This window comes from Salmo salar, chromosome ssa24 (genome assembly GCF_905237065.1).
Source record: "Salmo salar chromosome ssa24, Ssal_v3.1, whole genome shotgun sequence".
Taxonomy (NCBI): domain Eukaryota; kingdom Metazoa; phylum Chordata; class Actinopteri; order Salmoniformes; family Salmonidae; genus Salmo; species Salmo salar.
In genome coordinates, this window is record NC_059465.1 from 41,090,001 (window position 1) to 41,113,912 (window position 23,912).

Consider the following 23,912-nt stretch of genomic DNA (forward strand, 5'->3'; position numbering starts at 1 on the left):
ACGTCCGTGATTGGGAGTCCCATAGGGCAGCGTACAATTGGCCCATCGTCGTCTGGGTTTGGCTGGGGGGTAGGCCGTCGTTGTAAAAAATAATTTGTTCTTAACTAACTTGAATAGTTAAATAAAAAAATAAAAAAAGTAAAACACTGCTGATCGTACTGCTGAGGTGTGATGAAATGCTCTCATGGAAATGCTGCTGTCATGCCAGCATGATGTTGGCTGTTTCAATGGTAACGCTAGTGGCCACGATGGCGTGATGTAACCCCCTCTGCAGGTGGTGCTGGTCTCTAGCTTGTTCAAAGTAGTTGGTCATCATTGGTGTCACTAATGGTCAGGTGGGGTGGTGGGGTGCTGTTGGGGCGGTGTGGTGGGGTGCTGTTGGGGCGGTGTGGTGGGGTGCTGTTGGGGAGGTGTGGTGGGGTGCTGTTGGGGAGGTGTGGTGTGGTGTGGTGGGGTGCTGTTGGGGCGGTGTGGTGGGGTGCTGTTGGGGAGGTGTGGTGGGGTGCTGTTGGGGAGGTATGGTGGGGTGCTGTTGGGGAGGTGTGGTGGGGTGCTGTTGGGGCGGTGTGGTGGGGTGCTGTTGGGGAGGTGTGGTGGGGTGCTGTTGGGGAGGTGTGGTGGGGTGCTGTTGGGGAGGTGTGGTGGGGTGCTGTTGGGGAGGTGTGGTGGGGTGCTGTTGGGGCGGTGTGGTGGGGTGCTGTTGGGGAGGTGTGGTGGGGTGCTGTTGGGGAGGTGTGGTGGGGTGCTGTTGGGGCGGTGTGGTGGGGTGCTGTTGGGCGGTGTGGTGGGGTGCTGTTGAGGAGGTGTGGTGGGGTGCTGTTGAGGAGGTGTGGTGTGGTGGGGTGCTGTTGGGGCGGTGTGGTGGGGCGGTGTGGTGGGGTGCTGTGGGGCGGTGTGGTGGGGTGCTGTGGGGCGGTGTGGGGCGGTGTGGTGGGGTACTGTTGGGACGGTGTGGAGGGGTACTGTTGGGACGGTGTGGAGGGGTACTGTTGGGACGGTGTGGAGGGGTACTGTTGGGACGGTGTGGAGGGGTACTGTTGGGACGGTGTGGTACTGTTGGGACGGTGTGGTGGGGTAATAGGGGCGGTGGGGTGGGGTAATGTGGGGCGGTGTGGTGGGGTAATGTGGGGCGGTGTGGTGGGGTAATCTGGGACGGTGTGGTGGGGTAATAGGGGCGGTGTGGTGGGGTAATGTGGGGCAGTGTGGTGGGGTAATAGGGGCGGTGTGGTGGGGTAATCTGGGACGGTGTGGTGGGGTAATAGGGGCGGTGTGGTGGGGTAATGTGGGGCGGTGTGGTGGGGTAATCTGGGACGGTGTGGTGGGGTAATAGGGGCGGTGTGGTGGGGTAATGTGGGGCAGTGTGGTGGGGTAATAGGGGCGGTGTGGTGGGGTAATCTGGGACGGTGTGGTGGAGTAATAGGGGCGGTGTGGTGGGGTAATGTGGGGCGGTGTGGTGGGGTAATCTGGGACGGTGTGGTGGGGTACTGTTGGGGCGGTGTGGTGCAGTGCGGTGCGGTGGGGTGTAGTGTTGTGGGGTGCTGTAGTTGCAGTGCTGTTCTTTGTGGTTCGGTACAATACGTACTGGTGATGGTGATCTTGGCGGACCACTTGGAGGTTCCGTCTAACACGTTCTGTTTAATGGTCTTCATCTGCTGTGCATGGAGCAGCTTAGTGACGGCGAACACAGCCCTGATCTCCTCAAAGATCTCCGGCTTGTTCCTCTCCCTGATCTTCATCCTGTCTTTCATAGCTGCGATGATGTGCTGGGTCCGGTCCTCTGATCCTGTCTTAGAGCTCTTCTCAGCCGCCCCTGGAGAGAGGGAAGGAGTGATGGGAGGAGAGAGGAAAGGAAAGAGGGGAGTAGAGAAGGGAGGAGAGAGGAAGGAGAGGGGGGAGGAGAGAGGGGAGGAGAGAGGCAGGAGGGGGGGGGAGTGGAAAGAGGGAGGAGAGGAGGAGGAAAGAGGGGAAGAGAGGGGGAAGAGAGGAGAGGAGAGGGAGAGTTAAAGAAAAATTGAACAGCCTCAGCACTTCAACCCCAACCTCCCCCTCATCTTCCCTTCTACCCTTCTTTCCCCCCCTCCTATTCCTCCTCTACTCACTCAGTAGACAGTCCGCATTTAGCAGCTCTTGGCACTTCTCGTGAACTTTGACCCCACACTCAGCACACCTCATGCCCTGGCGGGCGATGCCCCACAGCAGCCCCTCACACTCATAGCAGTAGGTGGGAGTGGTGGCGGTCCACACTTGGAAGGCATGGGGCGTTGTGCAGGAGATGGGGTAGATCAGAGCCTGCAGGGTTTTCTTATAAACGTGGCTCTTCTGTAGGTGTGTAAGGGGGGAGAGGTACAGAGAAAGACAGAAGGATAGATAAGAAGGGGAGAGAGAGAGAGGTAGGGAGAGAGAGAAAGAGATAGGTAGGGAAACAGAGAGAGAGAGAGAGGTAGGGAGAGAGTTAGGGAGAGAGAGAGGTAGAGAGCGAGAGAGAGAGAGAGAGCGAGAGAGCGAGAGAGAGAGAGAGCGAGAGAGAGAGAGAGAAAAAAAAAGACAAAATGAGAAAGTGAGAAATGTGTTTAGTCAGGTGCAGTAGGTGTCAGGGATAGTGGGTGGTGCAGAGCAGAGTCGAGGTGCACACAGAACCGTAGGCTGAGGTATGAACACACACCAGGGAACTCAACCCTCTATTGTTTGTTTGGTTGGAACTGGAATGTTACAAAATATATGAGTCACTGTAAACCATCAAGAGAAGCAAGGTTAGGAGAAGAACTTATTCACGGAATGTGACAGGAATTGTTTTTATTTATTTTCTTTTTATTTAACTAGGCAAATCAGTTAAGAACAAATTCTTATTTACAACGTCTGCCTACCCCGGCCGAACCCGGACGACGCTGGCCCAATTGTGCGCCGCCCGACGGGACTCCCAATCACGGCGAGATGTGATGCAGCCTGGATTCAAACCAGGGACTGCAGAGATGCCTGTTGCACTGAAATGCAGTGCCTTAGACCGCTGCGCCACTCGGGAGCCTTGCACCACTTGACCAAGGGATAGAGGTTAGGAGAGGACCTTCTTCTCAGAATGTGACAGGGATAGAGGTTAGGAGAGGACCTTCTCAGAATGTGACAGGGATAGAGGTTAGGAGAGGACCTTCTCAGAATGTGACAGGGATAGAGGAGAAGGACTCAACCAGGGAGTATTATAGCATGGATAGGGGAGGGGAATGGGAGAGGGACAGACAGACAGAGAAGACAGACGGACGGACAACACGAAGAGTTATCTATCCAAAACAGAGATGTATGGGTAAACCACATCTTTTTGGCTCTATAACAAAGAACAAACAGAAAAAACATATATACATGATCAGAACAAATCTTAGAATCAACTATTAAAGATGAACGAACAGAATGAACTACAGGACAAAATACCAACCCTCCAACCCATAAAGGTCACGGCTAAAATAAATTATACAATATACAGACCACATATTCCAATTGTCTATACTTAAACTCTTTAACATCATCCTTAGCTCTGGCATCTTCCCCAATATTTGGAACCAAAGACAGATCACCCCAATCCACAAAAGTGATGACAAATTTGAGCCCAATAACTACTAACTACTGGGGGATATGCGTCAACAGCAACCTTGGGAAAATTCTCTGCATTACCATTAACAGCAGACTAGATCATTTCCACAGTGAAAACAATGTACTGAGCAAATGCTTTTTACCAAATTGCAGTACGACAGACCACGTACAGTGGCTTGCGAAAGTATTCACCCCCTTTGGCATTTTTCCTATTTTGTTGTCTTACAACCTGGAAATAAAACAGATTTTTTGGGGGGTTTGTATCATTTGATTTACACAACATGCCTACCACTTTGAAGATGCAAAATATGTTTTATTGTTAAACAAACATGAAATTAGTAGGTTATGTGTTGGGGGGCTAGGGTCAGTCTGTTATATCTGGAGTATTTCTCCTGTCTTATCCGGTGTCCTGTGTGAATTTAAGTATGCTCTCTCCATTTCTCTCTTTCTTTCTCTCTCTCGGAGGACCTGAGCCCTAGGACCATGCCTCAGGTCTACCTGGCATTATGACTCCTTGTTGTCCCCAGTCTAACTGGCCGTGCTGCTGCTCCAGTTTCAACTGTTCTGCCTGCGGCTATGGAACCCTGACCTGTTCACTGTGATTACTATTATTTGACCATGCTGGTCATTTATGAACATTTGAACATCTTGGCCATGTTCTGTTATAATCTCCACCCGGCACAGCCAGAAGACGACTGGCCACCCCTCATAGCCTGGTTCCTCTCTAGGTTTCTTCCTAGGTTTTGGCCTTTCTAGGGAGTGTTTCATAGCCACCGTGCTTCTACACCTGCATTGCTTGCTGTTTGGGGTTTTAGGCTGGGTTTCTGTACAGCACTTTGATATATCAGCTGATGTAAGAAGGGCTACATAAATAAATACATTTGACTTGAAATTAGACAGGAAAAACAGAAGAGCATGCATAACTATTCACCCCCCCAAAGTCAATACTTTGTAGAGACACATTTTGCAGAAATTACACCTGCAAGTCTCTTGGGGTATGTCTCTATAAGCTTGGCACATCTTGCCACTGGGATTTTTGCCCATTCTTCATGGCAAAACTGCTCCAGCTCCCTCAAGTTGGATGGGTTCCGCAATCTCTAAGTCATACCACAGATTCTCAATTGGATTGAGGTCTGGGCTTTGACTAGGCCATTCCAAGACATTTAAATGTTTCCCCTTAAACCACTCAAGTGTTGCTTTATCAGTATGCTTAGGGTCATTGTCCTGCTGGAAGGTGAACCTCAGTTCCAGTCTCAAATCTCTGGAAGACTGAAACAGGTTTCCCTCAATAATTTCCCTGTATTTAGCGCCATCCATCATTCCTTCAATTCTGACCAGTTTCCCAGTCCCTGCCGATGAAAAACATGGGGATGGTATTCTCGGGGTGATGAGAGGTGTTGGGTTTGTGCCAGACATAGCATTTCCCTTGAAGGCCAAAAATCTACATTTTATTCTCATCTGACCAGAGTACCTTATTCCATATGTTTTTGGAGTCTCCCACATAGTTTACATACACTCAATTAGTATAAGGCAGCATTGCCTTTAAATTGTTTAATTTGGGTGAAACATTTAGGGTAGCCTTCCACATACCTTTTGGCGAACACCAAACATGTTTGCTTATTTTTTTCTTAAAGCAATTACTTTTTTTCTGGACACTCTTCCGTAAAGCCCAGCACTGTGGAGTGTACGGCTTAAGCGGTCCTATGGACAGATACTCCAATCTCCACTGTGGAGCTTTGCAGCTCCTACAGGGTTACCTTTGGTCTCTTTGTTGCCTCTCTGATTAATGCCCTCCTTGCCCGGGCCGTGAGTTTTGGTGGGCAGCCCTCTCTTGGCAGGTTTGTTGTGGTTCCATATTCTTTCCATTTTTTTATAATGGATTTAAAGGCGTTCCATGGGATGTTCAAAGTTTCTGATATTTTTTTATAACCCAACCCTGATCTGTACCTCTCCACAACTTTGTCCCTGACCTGTTTGGAGAGCTCCTTGGTCTTCATGGTGCTGCTTGCTTGGTGGTGCCCCTTGCTTAGTGGTGTTGCAGACTCTGGGGCCTTCCAGAACAGGTGTATATATACTGAGATCTTGTGACAGATCATGTGACACTTAGATTGCACACAGGTGGACTTTATTTATCTAATTATGTGACTTCTGAAGGTAATTGGTTGCACCAGATCTTATTCAGGGGCTTCATAGCAAAGGGGGTGAATACATATGCACGCACCACTTTTCTGTTTTTTTTAAAAAGTACTTTTTTGTGTGTATGTCCATTACATGAAATCCCAAAAAATCTATTTAAATTACAGGTTTTAATGCATCAAAATAGGAAAAACTCCAAGGGAATGAATACTTTTGCAAGGTACCGTATTCACCTTGCACACTCTAATTGACAAACAAACAAAACAAAACAAAAGCAAAGTCTTCTCATGCTTTATTGATTTCAAAACAGCTTTTGACTCAATTTGGCACGAGGGTCTGATATACAAATTATTGGAAAGTGGTGTTGGGGAAAAACACACAACATTATAAAATCCATGTACACAAACAAGTTTCCACATATAAACAGTTGAAGTCGGAAGTTTACATACACCTTAGCCAAACACATTTAAACTCAGTTTTTCACAGTTCCTGACATTTAATCCTAGTAAGAATTCCCTGTTTTAGGTCATGTTACGACTTCACTATTGAGGTCTAAACCAGATCACGGTGAGGTACAGTTACCTGCTACCGCTCATCGCCACAGCGATTGAGTCAATGCACGGGGCACGCTTCTTCACCAAATTAGATCTCAGGAGCGCTTACAACCCGGTGCGTATCCGGCAGGGAGACGAGTGGAAGACGGCGTTCAGTACCACCTCAGGGCATTATGAGTACCTCGTCATGCCGTACGGGTTGATGAATGCTCCATCAGTCTTCCAAGCCTTTGTAGATGAGATTTTCAGGGATCTGCATGGGCAGGGTGTAGTGGTGTATATTGATGACATTCTGATATACTCCGCTACACGTGCCGAGCATGTGTCCCTGGTGCACAGGGTACTTGGACGACTGTTGGAGCATGACCTGTAGGTCAAGGCTGAGAAATGCCTGTTCTTCCAGCAGTCCGTCTTCTTCCTAGGGTATCGCATTTCCACATCAGGGGTGGAGATGGAGAGTGACCGCATTTCAGCCGTGTGTAATTGGCCGACTCCCACCACGGTAAAGGAAGTGCAGCGGTTCCTAGGGTTTGCCAATTACTACCGGAGGTTTATCCGGGGTTTTGGTCAGGTAGTGGCTCCCATTACCTCACTGCTGAAGGGGGGCCCGGTACATTTGCAGTGGTCGGCTGAGGCAGACAGGGCTTTTGGTCACCTGAGGGCTCTGTTTACCTCGGCTCCGGTGCTGACCCATCCGGATCCCTCTTTGGCGTTCACAGTGGAGGTGGACGCATCCAAGGCTGGGATAGGAGCCATGCTCTCTCAGCGCTCGGGTACGCCACCGAAGCTCCGCCCCTGTGCCTTCTTCTTGAAGAAGCTCAGCCCGGTGAAGCGAAACTATGACGTGCCCTGCCGGAAGCTGGGCCCGCGGTTTGTAGGGCCATTTAAAGTCCTGAGGAGAGTGAACGTGGTTTGTTATAGGTTACAGCTTCCCCCCGATTACCGTATTAACCCCTCGTTCCATATGTCTCTGCTCAGGCCGGTGGTGGTTGCCCTCTCCAAGAGTCTGAGGTGCGGGAGGTTCCTCCGCCCCCTCTGGATATCGAGGGGGCCCCGGCACACTCCGTTTGCTCTATACTGGATTCGAGGCGTTGGGTTCATTGTGCCGTGTGTTTTTTGTTCGCCTAAATAAAAGGCTCCGTTTGCTAAACAATATCTGCTCTCCTGCGCCTGACTCCCATACAGCTATTTACGCATACGTGACAGGTCAGTTAGGATCACCACTTAACTTTAAGAATGTGAAATGTAAGAATGATAGTAGAGAGAATGATTTATTTCAGCTTTTATTTATTTCATCACATTCCCAGTGGGTCAGAAGTTTACATACAGTCAATTAGTATAAGGTAGCATTGCCTTTAAATTGTTTAATTTGGGTCAAACATTTAGGGTAGCCTTCCACAAGCTTCCCATAATAAGTTGGGTGAATTTTGTCCCATTCCTCCTGACAGAGCTGGTGTAACTGAGTCAGGTTTGTAGGCCTCCTTGCTCGAACACGCTTTTTCAGTTCTGACCACATGGGATTGAGGTCAGGGCTTTGTGATGGCCACTCCAATACCTTGACTTTGTTGTCCTTAAGCCATTTTGCCAGAACTTTGGAAGTATGCTTGGAGTCATTGTCCATTTGGAAGACCCATTTGCAACCAAGCTTTAACTTCCTGACTGATGTCTTGAGATGTTGCTTCAATATATCCACATAATTTTCCTACCTCACGATGCCATCTATTTTGTGAAGTGCACCAGTCCATCCTGCAGCAAAGCACTGCCACAACATGATGCTGCCACCCCCGTGCTTCACGGTTTGGATGGTGTTCTTCGGCCTGCAAGCCTCCCCCTTTTTCTTCCAAACATACCGATGGTCATTATGGCCAAACAGTTCTATTTTTGTTTCATCAGACCAGAGGACATTTCTCCAAAAGGTATCATCTTTGTCCCCATGTGCAGTTGCAAACCGTAGTCTGGCTTTTTTATGGCGGTTTGGAGCACTGGCTTCTTCCTTGCTGAGCGATATAGAACTTGTTTTACTGTGGATATAAATACTTTTGTACTATTTCTGTCACGTCCTGACAAGTAAAAGGGGTTATTTGTTATTGTAGTTTGGTCAGGGCGTGGCAGGGGGTGTTTTTCTGTGGGTTTTGGGGTTATGTTCTAGGTTTTTCTATTCTATGTTTATTCTAGGGTATCTATTTCTATGTTGGATTTGTTGGGGGTCTCTAATTGGAGGCAGCTGAATCTCGTTGCCTCTGATTAGAGACCATATTTAAGTAGGGTTTTTTTTCATTGTGTTTGTGGGTGGTTAATTTCTGTTTAGTTGTCTAACCTGACAGAACTGTGGGCTGTCGTTTTTGTTTCTTTGTTTATAGTGTTCTCAGTTTAACCAGTTAGTGCTAGGGGGCAGTATTTACACGGCCGGATAAAAAACGTACCCGATTTAATCTGGTTATTACTACTGCCCAGAAACTAGAATATGCATATAATTATTGGCTTTGGATAGAAAACACCCTAAAGTTTCTAAAACTGTTTGAATGGTGTCTGTGAGTATAACAGAACTCATATGGCAGGCAAAAACCTGAGAAGATTCCAAACAGGAAGTACCCTCTCTGACCATTCCTTGGGCTTCTTGGCTCTGTTTATTGAACATTTAGGATCTTTGCTGTAACGTGACACTTCCTACGGCTCCCATAGGCTCTCAGAACCCGGGAAAAAGCTGAATGATGTAATTCCAGCCGCTGGCTGAAAAACTTTAGCGCCTTGGTTAAGTGGTCTATCAGAGGACCATCAGACTCAGGCTCGTGCACGAGGGGATCCCATGTTTTTATTTTCTCTCTCTTTGAACGTAAACATGCTTTCCCGGTCGGAATATTATCGCTTTTTTACGAGAAAAATGGCATAAAAATGTATTTTAAACAGCGGTTGACATGCTTCGAAGTACGGTAATGGAAAATTTAGATTTTTTTTGTCACGAAATGCGTCGTGCGCGTCACCCTTCTTTACCATTCGGATAGTGTCTTGAACGCACGAACAAAACAGAGGATATTTGAACATAACTATGGATTATTTTGAACCAAACCAACATTTGTTATTGAAGTAGAAGTCCTGGGAGTGCATTCTGACGAAGAACAGCAAAGGTAATAACATTTTTCTTGTAGTAAATCTGACTTTGGTCAGGGCTAAACTTGGTGGGTGTCTAAATAGCTAGCCCTGTGATGCCGGGCTGTCTACTTAGAATATTGCAAAATGTGCTTTCACCAAAAAGCTATTTTAAAATCGGACATAGCGAGTGCATAGAGGAGTTCTGTATCTATAATTCTTAAAATAATTGTTATGTTTTTTGTGAACGTTTATCGTGAGTAATTTAGTAAATTCACCGGAAGTTTGCGGGGGGTATGCTAGTTCTGAACGTCACATGCTAATGTAAAAAGCTGTTTTTTGATTAAATATGAACTTGATTGAACAAAACATGCATGTATTGTATAACATAATGTCCTAGGGTTGTCATCTGATGAAGATCATCAAAGGTTAGTGCTGCATTTAGCTGTGGTTTGGGTTTATGTGACATTATATGCTAGCTTGAAAAATGGGTGTCTGATTATTTCTGGCTGGGTACTCTGCTGACATAATCTAATGTTTTGCTTTCGTTGTAATGCCTTTTTGAAATCGGACAGTGTGGTTAGATTAACGAGAGTCTTGTCGTTAAAATGGTGTAAAATAGTCATATGTTTGAGAAATTGAAGTAATAGCATTTCTAAGGTATTTGAATAACGCGCCACAGGATTCCACTGGCTGTTACGTAGGTGGGACGAAATCGTCCCACTGGCCCTAGAGAAGTTAATAAATACACGATGAGCACTAACCACGCTGTGCCTTGGTCTACTCCCTTCAACAGCCATTACAGAACCACCCACCACAAGCGGACCAAGCAGCGTGGAAAAGAGTACTGGACATGGGAGGACATCCTGGACGGCAAGGGATCGCCTCCCATGGGAACAGGTGGAGGCAGCCAGGAGAGCGGAGGCAGCAGGAAGGAAGGACCAACGGCAACGGTATGAGGGAACACGGCTGGCAAGGAAGCCCGAGAGGCAGCCCCAAAAAATATTTTTGGGGGGGCACATGGGGAGTGTGGCAGAGTCAGGTTGGAGACCTGAGCCAGCTCCCCGTGCTTACCGTGGCATGCGTTGTACTGGTCAGACACCGTGTTATGCGGTGGAGCGCACGGTGTTTCCAGTGCGCGGTACGTTACATCCCAGCTCTCCGCATCTGCCAGGCTAGGGTGAGGATCCAACCAGGAAGGATTGGGCCAGTCCTACTCGCCAGACCTCCAGTGCGTCTCCTCGGGCCAGGATATCCTGCGCCGGATCTGCGCACTATGTCTCCAGTGCGTCAGCACAGCCCAGTGCGTCCTGTGCCTGCGCCCCGCACGTGCCGGGCCAAGGTCACCATCCAGCCAGGACGGATTGTGCAGGCTCTCAGCTCGAGACCTCCAGTGCGCCTCCACGGCCCAGGGTATCCGGTGCCTCGGTCAAGGACAAGGCCTCCTATGTGTCTCCCCAGCCTGGTGAGTCCTGTGCCTGCTCCCAAAGCCAGGCCTCCTGCGTGTCTCCTCAGCCTGGTGAATCCTGTGCCTGCGCCCAGAGCCAGGCCTCCTGCAAGTCTCCCCAGCCTGGTGCGTCCTGTGCCTACTCCCAGAGCCAGGCCTCCTGCATGTCTCCCCAGCCTGGTGAGTCCTGTGCCTGCGCCCAGAGCCAGGCCTCCTGCATGTCTCCCCAGCCTGGTGAGTCCTGTGCCTGCGCCCAGAGCCAGGCCTACTGAGAGTCCCGCCAATCCGGAGCCGCCAGAGCTGTCCGCCTGTCCGGAGCCGCCAGAGCCGCCCGCCAGTCCGGAGCCGCCAGAGCCGCCCGCCAGTCCGGAGCCACCAGAGCCGCCCGCTGCCTTTCCGGCGCAGCCAGAGCCGCCCGCCTGTCCGGCGCAGCCAGAGCCGCCCGCCTGTCCGGCGCTGCCAGAGTCGCCCGCCTGTCCGGCGTTGGTGGCGAGGTGCGTCCTGCTCCTGAGCCACCTCCGTAGGGGGAGGATTGGGAAGGGGGGGGTGTAGCACAAGAACCGTCGTTGACGGTGGCCACCCTCCCTTCCCTCCCTTTAAGTTTGGGGTTGTTTTAGTGTTTTTTTTGTTGAGGTGCATTTCGGGGTCTACACCTTTGGGGGGGGGGTACTGTCACGTCCTGACCAGTAAAAGGGGTTAGATTTGTTTGGGGTTGGTCTCTAATTGGAGGCAGCTGAATCTCGTTGCCTCTGATTAGAGACCATATTTAAGTAGGGTTTTTTTTCATTGTGTTTGTGGGTGGTTAATTTCTGTTTAGTTGTCTAACCTGACAGAACTGTGGGCTGTCGTTTTTATTTCTTTGTTTATAGTGTTCTCAGTTTAATAAATACAAGATGAGCACTAACCACGCTGCGCCTTGGTCTACTCCCTTCAACAGCCATTACAGTTTCCTCCATTATCTTCACAAGGTTCTTTTCTGTTGTCCTGGGATTGATTTGCACTTTTCGCACCAAAGTATGTTCATTTCTAGGAGACAGAATGCGTCTCCTTCCTGAGTGGTATGACAGCTGCGTGGTCCCATGGTGTTTATACTTGCGTACTATTGTTTTTACAGATGAACGTGGTACCTTCAGGCATTTGGAAATTGCTCCCAAGGATGAACCAGTCTTGTGGAGGTCTTCCATTTTTTTTCTGAAGTCTTAGCTGATTTCTTTTGATTTTCCCATGATGTCAAGCAAAGAGGCACTGAGTTTGAAGGTAGGCCTTGAAATACATCCACAGGTACACCACTCAAATTATGTCAATTATCAGAAGCTTCTAAAGCCATGACATAATTTTCTGGAATTTTCCAAGCTGTTAAAAGGCACAGTCAACTTAGTGTATGCAAACTTCTGACCCTCTGGAATTGAGATACAGTAAATTATAAGTGAAATAATCTGTCTGTAAACAATTGTTAGAAATATTACTTGTGTCGTGCACAAAGTAGATGTCCTAACCGACTTGCCAAAACTATAGTCTGTTAACAAGAAATTTGTGGAGTGGTTGAAAAAATGAATTTTAATGACTCCAACCTAAGTGTATGTAAACTTCCGGCTTCAACTGTATCACCGAATTGGTGAGGGCACTAGAACAGTCTGCAGCACCCGGCCTCACCCTACTAGAAGTCAAATGTCTATTGTTTGCTGATGATCTGGTGCTTCTGTCACCAACCAAGGAGGACCTACAGCAGCACCTAGATCTTCTGCACAGATACTGTCAGACCTGGGCCCTGACAGTAAATCTCAGTAAGACAAAAATAATGGTGTTCCAAAAAAGGTTCAGTCGCCAGGACCACAAACACAAATTCAATCTAGACACCATTGCCCTAGAGCACACAAAAAACTATACATACCTCTGCCTAAACATTAGCGCCACAGGTAACTTCCACAAAGCTCTGAACGAGCTGAGAGACAAGACCTTCTATGCCATAAAAAGGAACATAAAATTCAGCATACCAATTAGGAGCTGGCTAAAAATACTTGAATCAGTTATAGAACCCATTGCCATTTATTGTTGTGAGGTCTGGGGTCCGCTCACCAACCAAGAATTGACAAAATGGGACAAACACCAAATTGAGACTCTGCATACAAAATTCTGCAAAAATATCCTCTGTGTACAACGTAAAACACCAAATAATGCATGCAGAGCAGAATTAGGCCGGTAATTTATCATAATCCAGAAAAGAGACGTTAAATTCTACAACCACCTAAAAGGAAGCGATTCCCAAACCTTCCATAACAAAGCCATCACCTACAGAGAGATGAACCTGGAGAAGAGTCCCCTAAGCAAGCTGGTCCTGGGACTCTGTTCACAAACACCAACAGACCCCACAGAGCCCCAGGACAGCAACACAATTAGACCCAACCAAATCATGAGAAAACAAAAAGATCATTTCTTGACACATTGGAAAGAATTAACAAAAAAACTGAGCAAACTAGAATGCTATTTGGCCCTAAACAGAGAGTCCACAGTGGCAGAAATACGTACCAAACAGACACCACAGAGCCCCAGGACAGCAGCACAATAAGACCCAACCAAATCATGAGAAAACCAAAAAAGAATTACTGACCCAAACTTAAGGAAAGCTTTGACTATGTACAGACTTAGTGAGCATAGCCTTGCTATTGAGAAAGGCTGCTGTAGAGAGAGCTGACTCTCAAGAGAAGGCAATGTGCACACTGCCCACAAAATGAGGTGGAAACTGAGCTGCAGTTCCTAACCTGCTGCCAAATATACGACCATATTAGAGACACATATTTCCTTCAGATTACACAGATCCACAAAGAATTCCAAAACAAACCCAATTTTGATAAACTCCCATATCTATTGGGTGAAATACCACAGTGTGCCATCACAGTTGCAAGATGTGTGACCTGTTGCCACAAGCAAAGGGCAACCAGTGAAGAACAAACACCATTGTAAATACAACCCATATTTATGTTTATTTATTTTCCCTTTTGCACTTTAACTATTTCCACATCGTTACAACACTGTATATAGACATAATATGACATTTGAATTGTCTTTATTCTTTTGGAACTTCTGTGAGTGTAATGTTTACTGTTTACTGTTTATTCACTTTTGTTCATTATCTACTTCACTTGCTTTGGCAATGTTAACATGTGTTTCCCATGCCAATAAATCCATTAAATTGACATGTGAATTGAAGAGAGAGAGAAAGAGAGAGATAAGGCAGAGGGATAAGGCGGGAGAGGGAGAGAGAGATAAGGCAGAGGGATAAGGCGGGAGAGGGAGAGAGAGATAAGGCAGAGGGATAAGGCGGGAGTGGGAGAGAGAGATAAGGCAGAGGGATAAGGCGGGAGTGGGAGAGAGAGATAAGGCAGAGGGATAAGGCGGGAGAGGGAGAGAGAGATAAGGCAGAGGGATAAGGCGGGGGGGAAGAGATAAGGCAGAGGGATAAGGCGGGAGAGGGAGAGAGAGATAAGGCAGAGGGATAAGGCGGGAGTGGGAGAGAGAGATAAGGCAGAGGGATAAGGCGGGAGAGGGAGAGAGAGATAAGGCAGAGGGATAAGGCGGGAGTGGGAGAGAGAGATAAGGCAGAGGGATAAGGCGGGAGAGGGAGAGAGAGATAAGGCAGAGGGATAAGGCGGGAGGAGAGAGATAGGCAGAGGGATAAGGCGGGAGAGGGAGAGAGAGATAAGGCAGAGGGATAAGGCGGGAGTGGGAGAGAGAGATAAGGCAGAGGGATAAGGCGGGAGAGGGAGAGAGGGGGAGGGGGGGAAAGGGAGAGAGAGAAAGAGTGAGAGGGATGGAGATTGGAGACAGGATAGGGAGAGGGAGAGTACTGTACCAGGGAGAGCCACACTATGCTATTTATAAAGTCACACCTCACACAAGAGGACCAAGGAAGGGTCAGGTAGAATAGATTGCCAAGAGTGGTGAACGGTGTGTGTGTGTGTGTGTGTGTGTGTGTGTCCTCTCACCAGCTCATGGTCCTTGACAGATGTATTTGTAGCCACAGAGAGCCCTGCCTTCCTGGCCTGCAACATGGACTGAGACAGAGGGAATGAAAATGAAAGAGCAGAGTTTTATTATGTACAAATGCAATAACTGGGACTTAGTTCATACTCAGATATAACACATTTTAATGTTTTGGATACACTTTTGAATAGGAAGTCACATTTTCATGGGGGAAGGTATGTGATGTTAACTACACGCCTTCACATGTGAAAGCAGATCGAGGGGGGGGGGGGGGGGTTCTTCTGCAAATGTGTGAACAGGGGATATGGTTTCTTAGCAATCAATCAATCACATTTATTTATAAAGCCCTTTTTACATCAGCTGATGTCACAAAGTGCTGTACAGAAACCCAACGTAAAACCCCAAACAGCAAGCAATGCAGGTGTAGAAGCCTGGGTACCAGTCCGTTTGAGTGATCATTCCACTCCTTGACATGACACGGATTACATGGAGTGGAATGTACGCTTTAACAGGTTCTGGATTTCAGGCTAAAAGGTTTCTATGGATCAGTTGTGTAATGTGAGTCAGACTGTGTTTGTCAGAGGACAGATCGTCATCATGTTAGCGGTTCTTAGCGCTTTGAGATGCTCTGATGTGTCCCTGTGTGTCTGGTCTCCCTCTCTTCCTCCACAGTGGACTGTGTCTGGTCTCCCTCTCTTCCTCCACAGTGGACTGTGTGTCTGGTCTCCCTCTCTTCCTCCACAGTGGACTGTGTGGTAACCGCATAAACACTATAAGAGCCTGTCTCTCTCTCTCTCTCTCTCTCTCTCTGTTAGTGTCTTGCTAGACCTGCTAATCAAACAGCTTTGAAACTGTTAGCCGCTCCTGTTAAACTCTTAGCCGCTCCTGTTAAACTCTTAGCCGCTCCTGTTAAACTCTTAGCCGCTCCTGTTAAACTGTTAGCCGCTCCTGTTAAACTGTTAGCCGCTCCTGTTAAACTCTTAGCCGCTCCTGTTAAACTGTTAGCCGCTCCTGTTAAACTGTTAGCCGCTCCTGTTAAACTGTTAGCCGCTCCTGTTAAACTGTTAGCCGCTCCTGTTAAACTCTTAGCCGCTCCTGTTAAACTGTTAGCCGCTCCTGTTAAACTCTTAGCCGCTCCTGTTAAACTCTTAGCCGCTCCTGTTAAACTCTTAGCCGCTCCTGTTAAACTCTTAGCCGCTCCTGTTAAACTCTTAGCCGCTCCTGTTAAACTCTTAGCCGCTCCTGTTAAACTGTTAGCCGCTCCTGTCAAACTGTTAAACGCTCCTGTTAAACTGTTGGCCGCTCCTGTTAAACACTTAGCCGCTCCTGTTAAACTCTTAGCCGCTCCTGTTAAACTGTTAGCCGCTCCTGTTAAACTCTTAGCCGCTCCTGTTAAACTGTTAGCCGCTCCTGTTAAACTGTTATCCGCTCCTGTTAAACTCTTAGCCGCTCCTGTTAAACTCTTAGCCGCTCCTGTTAAACTGTTAACCGCTCCTGTTAAACTGCTAGCCGCTCCTGTTAAACTGTTAGCCGCTCCTGTCAAACTGTTAGCCGCTCCTGTCAAACTCTTAGCCGCTCCTGTCAAACTGTTAGCCGCTCCTGTCAAACTCTTAGCCGCTCCTGTTAAACTCTTAGCCGCTCCTGTTAAACTCTTAGCCGCTCCTGTTAAACTGTTAGCCGCTCCTGTTAAACTCTTAGCCGCTCCTGTTAAACTCTTAGCCGCTCCTGTTAAACTCTTAGCCGCTCCTGTTAAACTCTTAGCCGCTCCTGTTAAACTCTTAGCCGCTCCTGTTAAACTCTTAGCCGCTCCTGTTAAACTCTTAGCCGCTCCTGTTAAACTCTTAGCCGCTCCTGTTAAACTGTTATCCGCTCCTGTTAAACTGTTAGCCGCTCCTGTTAAACTGTTAGCCGCTCCTGTTAAACTCTTAGCCGCTCCTGTTAAACTGTTAGCCGCTCCTGTTAAACTCTTAGCCGCTCCTGTTAAACTGTTAGCCGCTCCTGTTAAACTCTTTGCCGCTCCTGTGAAACTGTTAGCCGCTCCTGTTAAACTCTTAGCCGCTCCTGTTAAACTCTTAGCCGCTCCTGTTAAACTCTTAGCCGCTCCTTTTAAACTCTTAGCCGCTCCTGTTAAACTCTTAGCCGCTCCTGTTAAACTCTTAGCCGCTCCTGTTAAACTCTTAGCCGCTCCTGTTAAACTCTTAGCCGCTCCTGTTAAACTCTTAGCCGCTCCTGTTAAACTCTTAGCCGCTCCTGTTAAACTCTTAGCCGCTCCTGTTAAACTCTTAGCCGCTCCTGTTAAACTGTTAGCCGCTCCTGTTAAACTGTTAGCCGCTCCTGTTAAACTGTTAGCCGCTCCTGTTAAACTCTTAGCCGCTCCTGTTAAACTCTTAGCCGCTCCTGTTAAACTCTTAGCCGCTCCTGTTAAACTCTTAGCCGATCCTGTTAAACTCTTAGCCGCTCCTGTTAAACTGTTAGCCGCTCCTGTTAAACTCTTAGCCGCTCCTGTTAAACTCTTAGCCGCTCCTGTTAAACTGTTATCCGCTCCTGTTAAACTGTTAGCCGCTCCTGTTAAACTGTTAGCCGCTCCTGTTAAACTCTTAGCCGCTCCTGTTAAACTGTTAGCCGCTCCTGTTAAACTCTTAGCCGCTCCTGTTAAACTGTTAGCCGCTCCTGTTAAACTCTTAGCCGCTCCTGTGAAACTGTTAGCCGCTCCTGTTAAACTCTTAGCCGCTCCTGTTAAACTCTTAGCCGCTCCTGTTAAACTCTTAGCCGCTCCTGTTAAACTCTTAGCCGCTCCTGTTAAACTCTTAGCCGCTCCTGTTAAACTCTTAGCCGCTCCTGTTAAACTCTTAGCCGCTCCTGTTAAACTGTTAGCCGCTCCTGTTAAACTCTTAGCCGCTCCTGTTAAACTCTTAGCCGCTCCTGTTAAACTGTTATCCGCTCCTGTTAAACTCTTAGCCGCTCCTGTTAAACTCTTAGCCGCTCCTGTTAAACTCTTAGCCGCTCCTGTTAAACTCTTAGCCGCTCCTGTTAAACTCTTAGCCGCTCCTGTTAAACTCTTAGCCGCTCCTGTTAAACTGTTAGCCGCTCCTGTTAAACTCTTAGCCGCTCCTGTTAAACTCTTAGCCGCTCCTGTTAAACTCTTAGCCGCTCCTGTTAAACTCTTAGCCGCTCCTGTTAAACTCTTAGCCGCTCCTGTTAAACTCTTAGCCGCTCCTGTTAAACTCTTAGCCGCTCCTGTTAAACTGTTAGCCGCTCCTGTCAAACTGTTAGCCGCTCCTGTCAAACTGTTAGCCGCTCCTGTCAAACTGTTAGCCGCTCCTGTCAAACTGTTAGCCGCTCCTGTCAAACTCTTAGCCGCTCCTGTTAAACTCTTAGCCGCTCCTGTTAAACTCTTAGCCGCTCCTGTAAAACTCTTAGCCGCTCCTGTAAAACTGCTAGCCGCTCCTGTTAAACTGCTAGCCGCTCCTGTCAAACTGTTAGCCGCTCCTGTCAAACTGTTAGCCGCTCCTGTCAAACTCTTAGCCGCTCCTGTCAAACTCTTAGCCGCTCCTGTTAAACTCTTAGCCGCTCCTGTTAAACTCTTAGCCGCTCCTGTTAAACTCTTAGCCGCTCCTGTTAAACTGTTAGCCGCTCCTGTTAAACTGTTATCCGCTCCTGTTAAACTGTTATCCGCTCCTGTTAAACTGTTATCCGCTCCTGTTAAACTGTTATCCGCTCCTGTTAAACTCTTAGCCGCTCCTGTTAAACTCTTAGCCGCTCCTGTTAAACTCTTAGCCGCTCCTGTTAAACTCTTAGCCGCTCCTGTTAAACTGTTAGCCGCTCCTGTTAAACTGCTAGCCGCTCCTGTTAAACTGTTAGCCGCTCCTGTCAAACTGTTAGCCGCTCCTGTCAAACTGTTAGCCGCTCCTGTCAAACTCTTAGCCGCTCCTGTCAAACTCTTAGCCGCTCCTGTCAAACTCTTAGCCGCTCCTGTTAAACTCTTAGCCGCTCCTGTTAAACTCTTAGCCGCTCCTGTTAAACTCTTAGCCGCTCCTGTTAAACTGTTAGCCGCTCCTGTTAAACTGTTAGCCGCTCCTGTCAAACTGTTAGCCGCTCCTGTTAAACTGTTAGCCGCTCCTGTCAAACTGTTAGCCGCTCCTGTTAAACTGTTAGCCGCTCCTGTTAAACTCTTAGCCGCTCCTGTTAAACTGTTAGCCGCTCCTGTTAAACTCTTAGCCGCTCCTGTTAAACTCTTAGCCGCTCCTGTTAAACTCTTAGCCGCTCCTGTTAAACTGTTAACCGCTCCTGTTAAACTGCTAGCCGCTCCTGTTAAACTGTTAGCCGCTCCTGTCAAACTGTTAGCCGCTCCTGTTAAACTGTTAGCCGCTCCTGTTAAACTGTTAGCCGCTCCATGCTAAATGGCTAGAATGCTCTGAGGAGAAAAACAGGAGACAAACTAAGAGACCACTCTGCCATTGTAATCACGGTCCGTATGAGGTGTGTTAAACGTACCACAGCTTGTGTGTGTGGGAGAAGCGTTGGACGGGATTCTAATTGGAGTGTGTGTATTTGTTAACGTGAAGTAGGTGCCAGACTCGTTTCATATTGTAACAGCAGATTGTTTTTTCCTCTTTTTCGAATAAAAGAGAAGAGCAGATGGTTACATCACTTGTGGAGTACCATAACACAGTGACTAAAAGCTCAGGTCTACTTTCTCTCTCTACGGGTTGACTGTTGAGCTCAGAGTGTTATTGACTTGTTGTTGTCAATGTGTGCGGCTGTGAGCATTGTGCAGTCGTGACACCCAGCTTGTGTTTCCCTACTATAGCAAACAGAGAGGATCTGCCCGTCTTTGTCTCCTTCTGCATGTGTATGTGTATGGTAGACTAAATTATGTTGTTAATTGTGTGTACATAATATGTCTGTGTGTGTGTATGTGTATGTGTGTGAACATAGCTTCTACTCTACCATGGTATCATACAGTATTATAATGGCATCTAGACATTCATGTCAATGGGATTGGAAGGACACATGTCTAAAACCAGGAGGAGAAAGCTCACTGACACTTACCATTGCCTGAGGGAAGAGAGAGCCAGGGCAGGCAGAGGATGAGAGAGAGAGACAGGGTAGGCGGAGGAAGAGAGAGAGACAGGGCAGACACAGGGGGAGAGAGACAGGGCAGGCAGAGAGAGAGAGAGACAGGGCAGGCAGAAGAAGAGAGAGAGACAGGGCAGGCAGAGAGAGAGAGGCAGGGCAGGCAGAGAGAGAGAGACAGGGCAGGCAGGCAGAGATAGAGAGACAGGGCAGGCAGAGACAGAGAGAGAGAGAGAGAGAGAGAGAGAGAGAGAGAGAGAGAGAGAGAGGGCAGGCAGAGGGAGAGAGACAGGGCAGGCAGAGAGAGAGAAAGAGAGAGCAGGCAGAGAGAGAGAAAGAGAGAGACAGGGCAGGGAGAGAGAAAGAGAGAGACAGGGCAGGCAAAGAGAGAGAGACAGGGCAGGCAAAGAGAGAGAGAGACAGGGCAGGCAAAGAGAGAGAGAGACAGGGCAGGCAAAGAGAGAGAGAGAGAGAGAGAGAGAGAGAGAGAGAGAGGCAGGGCAGGCAGAGGGAGAGAGAGACAGGGCAGGCAGAGGGAGAGAGAGACAGGGCAGGCAGAGAGAGAGACAGGGCCGGCAGAGAGAGAGAGTCAGGGCAGGCAGAGGGAGAGAAAGAGAGAGCAGGCAGAGGGAAAGAGAGAGAGACAGGGCAGGCAGAGAGAGAGACAGGGCCGGCAGAGAGAGAGAGTCAGGGCAGGCAGAGGGAGAGAAAGAGAGAGCAGGCAGAGGGAAAGAGAGAGAGACAGGGTAGGCAGAGGGAAAGAGAGAGAGACAGGGTAGGCAGAGAGAGAGAGACAGGGCAGACAAAGAGAGAGAGAGAGAGACAGGGCAGGTAGAGGGAGAGAGACAGGGCAGGCAGAGGGAGAGAGACAGGGCGGGCAGAGGGAGAGAGACAGGGCGGGCAGAGGGAGAGAGACAGGGAGTGCAGAGAGAGAGAGACAGGGCATGCAGAGAGAAACAGTGAGACAGGGCAGGCAGAGAGAGAGAGAGAGAGAGAGAGAAGGTAGAGAGAGAGCAGGTAGAGGGAGAGAGAGAGACAGAAAGAGATTAGACAGTCAAAAAGAAGTCAGGTGTTCCTCAGAGAGTTCCTCTCCAACATTCGATTGTGGAGACCAATCACATGTAAAAAATGTATGCACACATGACTGTAAATCTCTTTGGATTAAAAAGGATGCTAAATGGAAAATATATTTTACATTTAACACTTAGAAACATATTAAACTTCTCTCTGCTCTGAGAGAAAGGTCAATGTATTTTTCTTTAACAATGATTCTAAAAACATGTAAATAAGTCACACTTGGAAATACAACCACGAACTTGATTCAATTCTAAATTGTTAAACTTCACAGTGCAGAATACTGCGTGGAAATACAGAACCAGCACCTGAAACAAGATGCCCTACCGTGTGACGTAAAAGACTGTTCCTGCCGTAACCAACACCTGAAACAAGATGCCCTACCGTGTGACGTAAAAGACTGTTCCTGCCGTAACCAACACCTGAAACAAGATGCCCTACCGTGTGACGTAAAAGACTGTTCCTGCCGTAACCAACACCTGAAACCAGATGCCCACCGGGACGTAAACGACTGTTCCTGCCGTAACCAACACCTGAAACAAGATGCCCTACCGTGTGACGTAAAAGACTGTTCCGCCGTAACCAACACGAAACAAGATGCCCTACCGTGTGACGTAAAAGACTGTTCCTGCCGTAACCAACACCTGAAACAAGATGCCCTACCGTGTGACGTAAAAGACTGTTCCTGCCGTAACCAACACCTGAAACAAGATGCCCTACCGTGTGACGTAAAAGGCTGTTCCTGCCGTAACCAACACCTGAAACAAGATGCCCTACCGTGTGACGTAAACGGCTTTGTGATTATTTTGTAATATATTACTCTACCTTAATAGATGTCTTAATTATCTATTTATTTACTTTCAAAGATGTTGTTGTAGGTTTGTCTGAGGTACTGTAAACTCAGGGGTGAAAGGTCAAAATGACAATAGGTAAGAGGGCAGGGTTGAGGGGTCAAAAGAACTCACCAGCTCGCTGACCAGGGGGATAGGCTGTTTTTTGCGGAGGTCAGGCATACTGTCGATCCCAAAGGGCGTGGCACCACTAAACACACACAGTTATAAACAACAAAATAAAAATAAAAACACAGGATCAAATATATTACAGGTTATAATTACAGGATTCCTTTGACCACATGAGTATGTTCACACACACACACACACACACACACACACACACACACACACACACACACACACACACACACACACACACACACACACACACACACACACACACACACACACACACACACACAGAGGCAGTGTCACTGACGCAGACTTGGCCCACGTGTGCTTGCTGGGCTCTCCATCTCTGTCTCGACCCTGTAATAGAGGTCAAAGATCAGATGTTTAGCCACTGAGACTGACAGTTCTTATGGAAGTTATAATAATATAGCATGCCCACATTATATCAGACAGAGAAAGACAAAGAGATAGAGAAAGACACAGAAAAAAGATAGACAGAGAAAGAGAGAAACAGAGAAAGAACTAGACATAGAAAGAGAGAGACAGAGAGAGACAGAGAAAGAGATAGACATTGAAAGAGATAGACATTGAATGAGAAAGACATTGAATGAGAATGACAGAGAAAGAGAGACAGAGAAAGAACTAGACAGAGAAAGATAAAGACTCATTTAACTCCTTTAATGTTCCCTCAACTATTCAATATTCCCTCAACTTCTTTAATATTCCCTCAACTCCTTTACTGTTCCCTCAACTTATTTAATGTTCCCTCAACTTCTTTAATGTTCCCTCAACTTCTTTAATGTTCCCTCAACTCCTTTAATGTTCCCTCAACTCCTTTAATGTTCCCTCAACTCCTTTAATGTTCCCTCAACTCCATTAACAAGGAAAACAAGAATACCCTGCCTACAGTGGCATCATTATAAAGTGTCAAAAGGTCAAATCACCACCAAGAGACAAACCAAATGAAGGAAGCAATGTAGGCAAAACTACTGTACGTGCTGTTACCATGTAACACAGTAGTATAAAATGGTATTAACTCATGAGCAAGAATGGTCAACTTCAAAGCACACAAACGTGTTATGAGGACATGCACATAAAGACATTGACTTGAGAAAAGAGACCTGATCGTCATGTCGACTTCCATCTGAAAGGGAGGAAAGAGAAAGAGGAGAGAAGAGAGGAGAGAGAAGAGAAGAAAGAGTGACAGACACAGAGAGACAAAGAGAGAGGCAGAGTCATCAGCTTAGCAGTACAATTAAAATAGCACAACTCCTTCCAGCTGATCCATTAGCAGTAAAAACTGCTGGGAGGGTGATGGTACAGTAGTGATGCTGGGAGGGTGATGGTACAGTAGTGATGCTGGAAGGAGGATGGTACAGTAGTGATGCTGGGAGGAGGATGGTACAGTAGTGATGCTGGGTGGAGGATGGTACAGTAGTGATGCTGGGAGGAGGATGGTACAGTAGTGATGCTGGAAGGAGGATGGTACAGTAGTGATGCTGGGAGGAGGATGGTACAGTAGTGATGCTGGGAGGAGGATGGTACAGTCGTGATGCTGGGGGGTGATGGTACAGTAGTGATGCTGGGAGGAGGATGGTACAGTAGTGATGCTGGGAGGAGGATGGTACAGTAGTGATTCTGGGAGGGTGATGGTACAGTAGTGATGCTGGGAGGAGGATGGTACAGTAGTGATGCTGGGAGGAGGATGGTACAGTAGTGATTCTGGGAGGGTGATGCTACAGTAGTGATGCTGGGAAGAGGATGGTACAGTAGTGATGCTGGGGGGAGGATGCTACAGCAGTGATGCTGGGAGGGTGATGCTACAGTAGTGTTGCTGGGAGGGTGATGTTACATTAGTGATGCTGGGGGGTGATGCTACAGTAGTGATGCTGGGTGTGTGATGGTACAGTAGTGATGCTGGGTGGGTGATGGTACAGTAGTGATGCTGGGTGGGTGATGGTACAGTAGTGATGCTGAGAGGGTGATGGTACAGTAGTGATGCTGGGGGGTGAT

The 23,912-nt window shown here is 47.7% G+C and overlaps 1 protein-coding gene across 1 annotated transcript in view; it reads right to left on the reverse strand.

Annotated features, from left to right (window-relative positions):
- LOC106585885 (protein unc-13 homolog B) overlaps positions 1-7,233 on the reverse strand; it is an 83,440-nt gene extending 76,207 nt beyond the window's left edge. Inside the window, exons 1-3 of the mRNA XM_045706824.1 lie at positions 7,213-7,233; positions 2,100-2,319; positions 1,583-1,810 (exon numbers count right to left, since the gene is read on the reverse strand). Of these exons, the coding sequence (XP_045562780.1) occupies positions 1,583-1,810; positions 2,100-2,319; positions 7,213-7,233 (469 nt within the window). The remainder of the gene's footprint in view (positions 1-1,582; positions 1,811-2,099; positions 2,320-7,212) is intronic.
- Between the last annotated feature and the right edge of the window lie 16,679 nt (positions 7,234-23,912).